General features: G+C 38.9%; 1 protein-coding gene across 5 annotated transcripts; it reads left to right on the forward strand.

Moving 5' to 3' along the window:
- Positions 1 to 1,070: 1,070 nt before the first annotated feature.
- tom1 (target of myb1 membrane trafficking protein) lies at positions 1,071 to 11,331 on the forward strand. 5 transcript variants are annotated; one of them, XM_074655569.1, is made up of 16 exons: positions 1,072 to 1,245; positions 2,874 to 2,958; positions 3,049 to 3,127; positions 4,144 to 4,293; positions 4,430 to 4,564; positions 4,654 to 4,788; positions 4,986 to 5,102; positions 5,282 to 5,415; positions 5,528 to 5,570; positions 5,682 to 5,820; positions 5,929 to 5,992; positions 6,988 to 7,057; positions 8,442 to 8,507; positions 8,906 to 8,968; positions 9,291 to 9,330; positions 10,599 to 11,331. In XM_074655569.1, the coding sequence occupies exons 1-16, from the start codon at positions 1,194 to 1,196 to the stop codon at positions 10,691 to 10,693; spliced, it is 1,467 nt and encodes a 488-aa protein (XP_074511670.1). In that variant the 5' UTR covers positions 1,072 to 1,193; the 3' UTR covers positions 10,694 to 11,331. The 5 variants fall into 5 exon arrangements, with proteins under 5 accessions (XP_074511673.1, XP_074511670.1, XP_074511671.1 ...); XM_074655568.1 differs by having other exon boundaries at positions 1,171 to 1,245; positions 5,285 to 5,415; XM_074655572.1 differs by lacking the exon at positions 4,654 to 4,788 and having other exon boundaries at positions 1,071 to 1,245; positions 5,285 to 5,415.
- The last annotated feature ends 461 nt before the right edge of the window (positions 11,332 to 11,792 follow it).

Here is an 11,792-nt window from a genome sequence, read left to right on the forward strand (position 1 = left end):
GTCTCCCTCCGGCCGCGGTCAGGAGGCTGAAGCCGGAAAAGCCAACACTAGGATCAGCAGTGATTCATGGAGAGACCTTCGTCTGGTCAGCTAACATTACTGCCAAGCAGCTGAAATATAGAGTGATATTGTGGTTTTAGCTGACGTGTGTCGCCTCACTGTTTTGAGCGATGGTCGTTCATGTCTATGTAGAGCGAGCACAAGCGCGAGCCCGACGCTGACTTTCGTTGACTTAACGGCCACAGGTGTCGCTGTTAACAAGCATTTCTGAAAGTTACAAATAGTCCCTTTAAAAGAGCTGTTTGGGTGCTATGCCGTGGTTTAAAGCCAGACTGAAGCAAAGCTAACAGGAGACTGAGGACTGTTAAAGGGACTGTTTACAAACGTCCACTGTACATTCATTAGATATTCTCAGAGCTACGAAGTCTTCTGCAGTGTGTAGTGAGCGCGCATGCACGTGAGGTGGAGCGAGCTGAGTGAAGGCAGGCAGGCAGGCAGGCAGAGGAGCAGAGGAGCAGAGTACAGCAGAGACTCCGGTCCTGGAGACCAAAGCTACGGTCTCCCCCGTGTACTTCGACCACGGCCAACACTGTTTTGCAAGACGGGCTTCACTAGATATAACCAAGAGGTTTCGGTGCTTCCGTGTAGTTTGTGTTGGAATCTTTTCTGAACAGCGTAGCCACACGTGAGCATATGCGAGCACGCGAGCACGCATAATATGCGAGCGTGTATTATGCGAGCGCGCTTATGCGAGCGTGCATTATGCGAGCGCGCTTATGCAAGCGTGCATTATGTGAGCGCACATGGGACACCGACCCGGTTGATTTATACGTGTAAGAAGTTACAAACAGTCCCTTTAAATATTGACAAATCTACCTTTAAGGTACATTTTGAACACATTTTTTTTTTTAAAGTGTGATTAATCGCGATTAGCTATGGACAATCAAGCGATTAATTGTGATTTAATTTTTGTATTGATTGACAGCCCTTTTATAATGTACTAAGATTATTACACCGCCCATCTGATGATTGTAGGCTGCTGTCACTTTAAAACATGACGCAGTTCAACTAGTGCTCCACTGTGTTGTGTGAGCAGCAGCAGCAGCAGTCTGCAGGAGGAGCAGTCTGCAGCAGCATACGGCTGGCTCGGCCCGGGGACGTCGGTGCTTTCTTTGGGCCTCTTCACCATCATCATGGAGTTTCTACTGGGGAATCCGTTCAGCACGCCGGTGGGACAGCGCATCGGTGAGCTGTTTTATAACCTTTACATTGTCGTAAACCAAAATGCTCCAGTCACCTCAGTCACATTACAGGTGCAGCTTACACTCGCATTTTTTGTCGAGCTGCTTCTCCTTTTTTTCATTATAAATGGTTTTAATGCAGCAGCTAATACATAGATAATGTCAATACATTAAAATAACGAAGCTAAAGGTGCGTTTATTAAAGACTTACAGAGGAGCAACGGGTTACAGTGTGATTGACGCGTCCGCTTAACCAATGATCTGGCAGAGGCGGGACTTACATGCTGTGAAGCTCGAATGTGATTGGTTGTTATTGTGTCTGTGTTTAACCAGCCAATAGCAGGGCGGGACGGAAAGTGGGCCACATCTTCTTGACCCAAATTATATAGATGGATATAAATGCACGTTCAACTGTAGCACAATGACTGCACATGTGTCTGCATTGGCTGATGGAAATTAAGAGTTAGGCATTAAAACAAATAAGTAGATTTAATTATAGTAATAATAATTAATAATAATTAATAAATATATTAGTACTATTTCATTTATTTTTATTTGAAAAGTAAAATTTAACTTGCACATTTTGCTAATGTAAATAGTATGTTATTTTATGGTTTGGCATTAAAATAAATAGATAAGCAGTTTTAACTATAGTAATTATAATTAATAAGTATAGTAGTACTACTTCATTTATTTTTCTATTTAAAAATAAAAATTGTAACTTGCACACTTTGCTAATATATATATATATATATATATATATATATATATATATATAGTATGTTACTCTATGGTTAGACATTAAAATAAATAGATAAGCAGATATAATTATAGTAGTGATAATTCCTTATAATTAATACATATATTAGTACTACTTCATTTATTTTTATTTAAAAACTCAAATTTAACTTTCACACTTTGCTAATGTAAATAGTATGTTATTCTAGGACTAGGCATTAAAATAAATAAATAAATAAGCAGATTTAATTATAGTAGTCATAATTAATTATAATTAATAATTATAGTAGTTCTACTTCATTTATTTAAAAACAAAAATAGTAACTTGCACACTTTGCTTATGTATATAGTATGTTATTCTATGTTTATATTTTCGAATTTTTTTTATGTCAGTTGAAGTAGTCGGTTATATTTATAGTGTATTCTAATATTCCTTATATTGTGTAGTCTATAGGTATATTTCTCTGGTGTTGATATGTACAATTTGTTTACTGTTTCAGTGCATTTCCTTGATAACCTGCTGCTGTAACACAATCATTTCCCAATTTGGAATCAATAAAGTACATCTATCTATCTATCTAGATACAGTATTATTCATTAGGCTATACAAACTGTACATGTTTACAAAAATATCTGTCCTTATTCCATATCTATATAGATCAGAAAACACGGTGTAATGTAGCAACTGCAAAGTGTTGTGTTTGTTATGCTTAGAAGAAATTAATATTATATTGTGAGAAACATAATGTACTAAGCATTAATAAAATAATCTTATTAATAATAATAAGGGCAAGCTATATGATATATTCCTGAGTAAACTGTAATTACTAGACATTTTTTTTAGTCCACAGTTTTATATTATTGAACATTGTTTATTCACCTATTTTTTCTCAGAGAGTGCGACTGGCTCCAGCCTGCCATCAGAAGACTGGGCCCTCAACATGGAGATCTGCGACCTGATCAACAGCTCAGAGGAAGGGTGTGTGTGTGTTATCTGTCAGCATCAACAACAAACAAGTCCTCTGGAGGTTACATGCCTCACTGACTGTTGAAAATTCTCTGATTACAGACCCAAAGACGCAGTCAGAGCCTTAAAGAAAAGGATTGTGGGGAACAAGAACTTCAAGGAGGTTATGCAGGCGCTCACTGTGAGTGTTGTTCCCTCATCACCCTCATGCTCCGCCGCCACCCTGTTGACTCAGTATTTTTTCTCGCCACTTGGTTTGAGTTGTGAAATATAGCTTTTTATTAGGGTTGACCCGAATGCTTCGAAGCTTAGACCATTGCCATTTTAATCGACCTTTAAATCAGTATTCAAATGCTTCGTTTTATTTTTTATATATAAATATGTAATAAGTAAGGGATAATGTACAGTGAGCCGGTCATTGTTGTGAAATAAACCCCGACAGGGTGATGTGGCACCCTGAGACGAAGCGGATAATAATAATTTGACACAAAAACGGTCCGCCAGAGTCCGACATCAGAACTGCGCCCATAGCAACGGTCTGTTATAAATAGCAACGGTTGGCTATAAAGAAATAATAGAATGAAGAAACAAGGTAATTGACCAATTAGAATCGAGTATTCAACAAAGCTGTGTAATAAAAAAGTATAAATCCAAAAATATCCCATGAAATATGGAATAATCCCACAGCATTATTCATTATCCATATTCAACATTAACTATGTAAGTGATAACGTACAGCAAGCCGGTCATTGTTTGAAATAAACCCCGACAGGGCGATGACACAACAATGACCCGCTAGCTGTACATTATCCCGCTTATTACACGGCTACTTACAGAAGAAATCAATAATTTGACACAAAAATGGTCCGCCAGAGTCTGACATCAGAACTGCGCCCATAGCAACGGTCTGTTATACATAGCAACGGTCTGTTATACATAGAAACGGTCTGTTATAAAGAAATAAAACACCGTAGACCACTGTGATTGACTAATCAGAATTGAGTATTCAAATAAGCCGTGTAATAATATTAGTTATTCTCAGACAGATATCGCTGTTTGTTGTGTGTAGAGGTGACAGACAGACAGAAGAACATGTCATCCTCGAAAACCTTCAAATATTTCTCACCGAAGCTTCGAAGCCTAAACAGTGGTATTCGCGACAGCCCTACTTTTTGCTGAATTTCCCTCTCGCGTTAGGTCCTGGAGACGTGTGTGAAGAACTGCGGCTACAAGTTTCACATCCTGGTGACGACGCGGGATTTCGTAGAGGGGGTTCTGGTCCGGACGATCATCCCGAGAAACAACCCTCCATTAGTCCTGCATGACAGAGTGCTCACCATTGTACAGGTAAAAAAAAAAAATGTCACATTACATGCTTGACAACACAGCATGGGAGAGGAAAATCAAGTTGTGTTATAATCAGTCTTGGCGAGGTCATGTTGCTCTACTGCCTGATAGTAGTTTGTGGTTTCTTCTCGTCAAGGCGTGGGCTGATGCATTCCGCAGCTCACCTGACCTGACGGGTGTGGTGTCCGTGTACGAAGACCTGAGAAGGAAGGGAGTTGAGTTCCCCATGACAGAGCTGGACGGTTACTCGCCCGTCCAAGCCCCCAAAAAGGTACAACAAGCATGGCTGGTGCACTCGCTGCTTACCTATCATCTTTGGTCATTTCTCTTTGGGGTCATTTCTGTGCATTTGCTTACCAGACTTTGCCTGGGAACGGGCCTGCTGTCACCACTCTGCCTGCTGTGCTCCTCTCTTCCAAACCTCCGCTCATCCCACCTCAGACTTCTGAGTTAAAGCTGGCCCTAGAGGGAAACAATACCTTCACTCCCAGCCAGGTGATGGCCTTGCTGCACTAGAGACAGATATTTTAGTATTTAAAGTGTTTCCCATAAATCACTGGTTTAGCTAAAAATGCTGTTTCATGACTCTTCTTCGTATCTATTCTTATCAACGGTTATGAAAATCAATATTTGCTTTGCAAGGATGTACTGTATATGCTGTGTTTATTCAGGAAATGTTATTGATTTCCCAGATAAAGCAGCTGAAGACAGAGCTGGGAGTGGTGCGGAGCAACTTGTCTATGATGTCAGACATGATGAGTCAGCTGGATCCTGTTACTGTAAAACAAGCAGACATGGAACTGCTGGAGGTAAAAAAAAACTACTCAGGTTTTATTAATGTGAATTATAATGCCATAAACTCATTCCCTTCCAGTCATGTTGAGTAACAGTGCGTTACCCTTAACTGATCTCGCACTTTATACATTTTGTGTATCATCTGCCCCCTCAAACCCCCGCCCGAACATTCTTTGTCTGATTGTGTCATTAGCAGCTATACACAGTTTGTAAGGAAATGCAAGAGAGGATTGTAAAGGTGGTCCCCAGACTCAGTGAGGAGAAGCTGATCGAAGAGTTACTGGCGGCTAACGATGAGATGAACACAGCCTTTACTCGCTACCAGAGGTCGACTGTATTTATTATTATTATTCTATTGTATTTATTTCGAAAATTAGATGATTATAATATTTCAACAGGTTGTTTTTTGCCATTTAATGACATCATTTTCTGTTTACAGGTTTGAAAGACGAATACCAAATGGTCAAAACACAGCAGAGAAGGTAAAGAACATGGCGGTCCTATTTTCATTGGTTGTTATTCTTACTTCACAGCCCAACACTGATAATACGATGAAGTGGTTGCATCATGGACTTTCACTTTTTGTCCCTCAGAGTCACACATACGTCAACCTAACAGACTTCGATTTGACACCTGAGTCCGTCTGCCAATCAGGGCTTGCGTCAGTCACCAGTGACAGCTCACACAGCCTGTCAAAAGCTGACAGTTTGTCCGGTCAGATGGCAAGACTTAGTAAGTGCTCCAGTCTTCATGCATACCTACAGTACATACTGCACATCTTCAGTGTATGTATGCCTACTTATTCTATGCACTGTTAACGTCTTGTTGTTCCTCTTGCAGGTACAAGTGAATCAGATGACACATTACCACAGAAAATAAATGTCTCAAGTCGACAAAGACCAAGGTACAGAAAGACTATAAGCAATAGTTTTTATGAACTTGTAAACGTACACAGTAAACACAAGTTGTGTGGCAACAGTGATTCCCAATGAGAGTAGGTTACATGAAAAGAGTACATTCGAAGTAGTTAGCAAGCATACAGAGACGTTTTAACAGTTAGCTCAAAATTATGAAAAGTTGAGATAGTTAGACAAAAATAATGAATAAATAGTTGAAATATTTAGCTAAAAATAATAGATAAACAGTTGAAATATTTAGCTAAAAATAATGGATAAACAGTTGAAATATTTAGCTAAATGTAATGGATAAACAGTTGAAATATTTAGCTAAATGTAATGGATAAACAGTTGAAATATTCAACTTAAATAATGGATAAACAGTTGAAATAGTTGGCTAAAATTAGTGGTTAAATAGTTGAAATAGTTATGAATACACAATTGAAATAGTTAGCTAAAAGTAAGTAATAGATAAACAGTTGAAATCGTTACCTAAATGTAATGAATACATTTTGAATAGTGAGCTAAAGGAAATGGATTAATGGTTAAAAAGTCAGCTTCTGCCATTCCCGGTGTTGAGCTATGCTAGTCGTGTGAATGCAAATTTGACCAAACCAAACTAAACATCGACAGTTCAATTATACGAATATCCACTTTTATATGATTGATAGGTTTAAATAACATGAACACCAAGGAACAAGGTTTTGATGAAGGATGAGTTCATCAGTGGCAGTACATCAGATCAAAATGGTTAATCTAAAGGGAAGGTTGTGTGAATAACAAAGCAAATTCTACTGATTTGTTGTATCACAATGTTACAAATAAGGTTCCGTTCTTACAGAGCGGTCATGCAGCTCTTTCTCAAGCAAATCCTCAAGAATGGCATGAGGTGTTGATCTTTGTTTTGGAGTTTAATTCCGACTCATTCCCTCTAATTCCTTTTGTGTTAAGTGAAATTATTAGCTTACATGGCAGCTAACCAGCACAAATGTTGTTTTTTCAGTGAGCAGAGTGAAGTAGCAGTGGACGGCCTGGCTCGGGCTCAGGACAGCAGAATACACAACGCTGTAACGGTGAGCAGAGATGCCATATAATTCAGGTTTTAAACAGTGTAATCGGTTTAGTCACGAGATTTAGTGTCTGACACGACTGCATTTTTCTTGTCTGCGATGTGACCTCTGGGACCACTGGAAAAATTCAGCGTGGAAATTGCTTATTCAGCTTCTGAAACTTTTCTAGCTTTTGCAATGAAAACGTAAAAATTGTATCAATTATCAATGGTATAGCTGTAGAGAAAAGAGTAAAGAAGCAAAGAGGTGAAACTTTTTTGACAATCGCTGCTAGATGGCGCTGCGGTAGTGCTTGTGCCATTTTGGACTGAAAATGCCAATGAGTCCATTGCCATGAATATATAAAGAGACGTCTGTAAATCAGAAGATCATTTTTTTTTAGGTAAATCAACTTCCCAGTACAAACACTTAATTAGCCCTTATTTAAATCGTTATGTCCTAAAAGTTTTAACATTCACTAATAGCTGAATCCAGAGTTATTTTCTTCGGCATAATGAACGTGCATCAGACCCACAAGACTGCAACGCCCTGCACGCTCATATGATGTAATCAGTTCTGCCAGCTTCCTGCTAGCTGTATGCGGCTGTAATAATGGATATAACACACCCATGGGCTGTATGCTGTAAGCCTGTACCGTGGTGGATGTGTTAACCTCTCTGATCCCAAGCAACCAGCTATCGGCCAGTAGCTAGTAGTGCTAGTAGCACGACATCAACAGGATTTTATGTAGTTGTATAGGCTATTTACTAACACATAGGGCAAAAGCTCAGGACACAACCTCTTATACATCCATGGTCTGTGGTCTATTGGACATCCATCCTGGAGGTCCTTGACATGAAATAGTTTGAGATTGCTCTCAAAATCTGTGCGCTGGATTTTTCTAACTTCCATTTATGCCTATTGCTCACTCTATGCTCCTCTGGGAAGCAGCCGGGCAAAAAAGTTTAATAAATGAATAAGTAAGTAAGTAAGTAGTTATAATAGTATGCATATTTATGATATTTTTTGTTGTTCAACACAGGCCAGTTTGGTAGAGTCATTCAAATTATGACAATGGAATGGAAATAATGTTGTTTTACTTTTGTACGGCACTTTGTAGGCGAACATTTCACTGGCGTCCGGTAGTCAATTTCAGTCCAAAATGACGGCGGCGTAGCTCTGCTGTTGGGCGCTGATGTTGAAATGGAACGAACAATTGACTTTCACTTCTTAACGATATACGTTCTTTGGTTTTGTGGGGGGGAAATACTGCTGTCAATGAGTTTCAGTCAAGAAACAGTACAGAATCACTTGACCTATAAAAGGCTCCTCGGTTGAGTAAATGTGTATGTTGCTTTGTCTCGGTAACTGCTTTCCTCCTAAACTAACTCTCTGTCTGTGCGTGAAGGATGACAGTCCAGCCTCCACCCGCAGCTCCTCACCAAAGTTAGATTGGATGATTAAAAGGGGAATGGTGGGTCCAAAATGTGTCCTGGTTTGACATTGATTTACCTTTTCCACACCCCTTCCGTCTCTTGGTTTTGTCATGAGGTTGCGATTTATTTTTTGCTGTGGTCTGGATTGCTTTTGTTTGCATCACTTTTTGGTTTTGGTTTTCAGGAGGTTTTGAGATAAAACAGTGTGGTTTGCATGTTTTTATGATGTGGTGAAGACAATAAGAAAGCAGAAAAGCATGACGATGTTTGGGTTGCACTGTCCTGATATGCTACATCATTGTCATACCTTCCCAACATGTGATTGTTCCTTTGTTTTTTTGATGGTTTGGTAGTTTTGTAACATCTTCATAAAATTGAACCAGCGGTTCATATTTTTCTGCTCTGACCACCATCTCCGCTCTGCTTTCTTTCTTAGATTCCGATCAACCAGAACACTGCAATGGATGATATTGAGAAATGGCTGGAGTTGGACGATGAGGTAGATAGCTGGATTCCTACATTCACTCATAATGAATAGATACATACTGTATAATAACTGTGTCATTTCGATTTCACTGCCCTTTTTCGCCTGTTCATTCCTTGATTCACTAAAGGATCCCTCTGGTTAATTTGAACAATTATTCCCTGTTGAGTTTCACTCGCACACTCAAACCAAAGCAAACTTCCACATTTGAACCCAACAATCTGAATTAAATGGCTATGTACTGTCTGCATCATACGTTCTGATCTCCATATGTTTTACTATAACTGCACAAGTTATATGTGTAAAGCAAAATATGTCTTTTCTGTTTGTGACACAGTATGACGACTTTGAAGATTCAGACGGTGTGACAAGTGAAGGTGAGGATCTTTACTTCCTTTTAAAGTTAACCACTTTTATCATCCATTGTTTCATTTGGCATCCATGTACACCTGCAGCATCTAAGGAGTTATTTTACATTAACAGCCTCTAAACTCAAGGTTTTGATCACATTTTGCAATACCTTTTCCTTTACACAAATATATTAAATTCTAATTTTACTAGGGCTGTCAAAGTTAACGCGATAATAACTAGCTATAACTAGCTTGTCGAGAAGGAGGTTAAATAACGCTACAAACTTACACTAAATTTTGGCGAGGAAAAACTGGCATGACCATTTTCAAAGGGGTCCCTTGACCTCTGACCTCAAGATATGTTAAGGAAAATGGGTTCTATGGGTACCCACGAGTCTCCTTTACAGACACCTTATGATAATCACATGCAGTTTGGGGCAAGTCATAGTCAAGTCAGCACACTGACACACTGACAGCTGTTGTTGCCTGCTGGGTTTGAGTTTGCCATGTTATGATTTGAGCATATTTTTATGCTAAATGCAGTACCTGTGAGGGTTTCTGGACAATATTTGTCATTGTTTTGTGTTGTTAATGGATTTCCAATAATAAATATATACATACATTTGCATAAAGAAAGCATATTTTCCCACTCCCATGTTGATAAGAGTATTAAATACTTGAGAAATCTCCCACATCTGCATACATTTTTGAACACAACAAAAATGTGCAATTAATTTGCGATTAATCGTGATTAACTATGGACAATCATGTGATTCATTACAATTACATATTTTGATCGATTGACAGCCCTAATGAATATATTAAACTCTTGTGCTCTTTGTGCATTTGACCAGTAGGTGGCAACTAGAGACTTAACTGAGCATGTGGTGCCACATAGTACTTCTCCTCAGAAAAATTCAGTACAAAAACTCTACACAGCTTCGCAATGTTTACGCATTTACTTTAGAAAGACTGCTTCAGTGATTTATGTTTTATATAACAGAACAAAATGAAGCAAACTTGGTAATTAATCAATTATGGGTTATTTTGACGCAATGATGTTTTTCAGTAGTACTAAGTAGAACTACAAGAACTGCTAAGTACTCTAAATCAGTGATTCCCAACGTTGTACTTCTGCAGTTGCAAAAGTCTCATCTGGTATTTTTGTCATTTATTCATGTTGACACCAGCATCTTTTCATAAAATCCCACCTTTTAAAATCCATTATTCCATTCAGTGAATGTATTTTTGATATGAGTGTTATCTCATCTTATCCTTCTTCTCTCCCTCTGCAGAGTTTGACAGGTTTTTGGCAGAAAGAGCAAAAGCAGCCGAGCGTCTTCCATCGGTGAGAGCTTCCTCGCAGGACACCAACCACTCCGAGTCTTAAGATACACTTGAAACCTGCCGGACTAACAAATACTCATGAAGCTCCCGCGCCATCGGCTGAGAATCTTCATAGATGAACGGTTGAATGGCACAATTGAAGTGGGAATTACAACCCATATCTGAGGAACAACGTCCTAGCTGTGTATACTGCTCTTTAATGGGGAGCAAACGTGTTTTTTAACTGATAAAAATAATGTCATTTGATGAAGGGCGGAGGTTTTTACTTGACATTGTTATGTAGGTTTGTCCATGTGTGGAATGCAAACATTTGCACATTTTATATGGTTACATTCCTGCTGTTGAAGGAAAGAGAGAGGATATTGTTACAGAAGACAACTTTTGCAACATAGATTATGTACTATATTGCTGTTATGTATATATATATACTTGTCAAAACATGATGATTGGGTTATAGAAAGCGCCCCTGTCTAAGTAGCAAAAACACTGTATGTAAAGAGAAGCTCGGCTATTACATAATGAAATAGTTTGAGCTTCACGTCATTGTTGATGAAGGATGTGAAAGAAAACTGAACCATGTTTTTACATCCAGCATTCCCTTGTGAAGGTGTTTTACTTGAAATTTAACAGGAAGTCATGACAGACTGCTGTCATATATTAAACTAAAACTATTAACTGGAAGTCTGGCTGTTCTCATTCTAATCTCAAAGTGCCTTTGCAGGCATGGGACCACTGCAGATGTTGTTTAATTCCTGTCTGTTGTTGATGAGGTTTGACTTGTGGCTTTGGTCCTGAACATGTCAGACCCATTGACTGCATACTACTGAACCCGTTGCTGTTCAGGTTTTACTTAATTGACATACCAGAGATACATTCAGTCCTATTCTGTACATACGTTCGCATACGTTAACCCGCTGAGACCTGCCGACCGACTTTACTGTCTTTCAGAGGCTGTAACAGGTTCAGTTTTAGAGCTTTATGAAACTACAAAAAAACGAAGGAATCCTTTGGTACCAACCACGTCATGCTAACTTATCATGAAGGAGGTTAAATATTGCTCCAAAGTTGGGCTAAATTTTGGCGAGGAAAAACTGGCATGGCCATTTTCAAAGGGGTCCCTTGACCTCTGACCTCAAGATATG

Source organism: Sebastes fasciatus, chromosome 13, assembly GCF_043250625.1.
Source record: "Sebastes fasciatus isolate fSebFas1 chromosome 13, fSebFas1.pri, whole genome shotgun sequence".
NCBI classification, from domain to species: Eukaryota; Metazoa; Chordata; class Actinopteri; order Perciformes; family Sebastidae; genus Sebastes; species Sebastes fasciatus.

What these genes read in the sequence shown, in the direction of transcription:
- tom1 (XM_074655569.1), top strand. Translation starts at nt 1,194, where the DNA reads ATGGAGTTTCTACTGGGGAATCCGTTCAGCACGCCGGTGGGACAGCGC. An exon ending in GTCAAAACACAGCAGAGAAG is followed by an intron (nt 5,571 to 5,681) that starts GTAAAGAACATG and finishes TTTGTCCCTCAG; the next exon opens with AGTCACACATACGTCAACCT. An exon ending in CGGTCAGATGGCAAGACTTA is followed by an intron (nt 5,821 to 5,928) that starts GTAAGTGCTCCA and finishes TTCCTCTTGCAG; the next exon opens with GTACAAGTGAATCAGATGAC.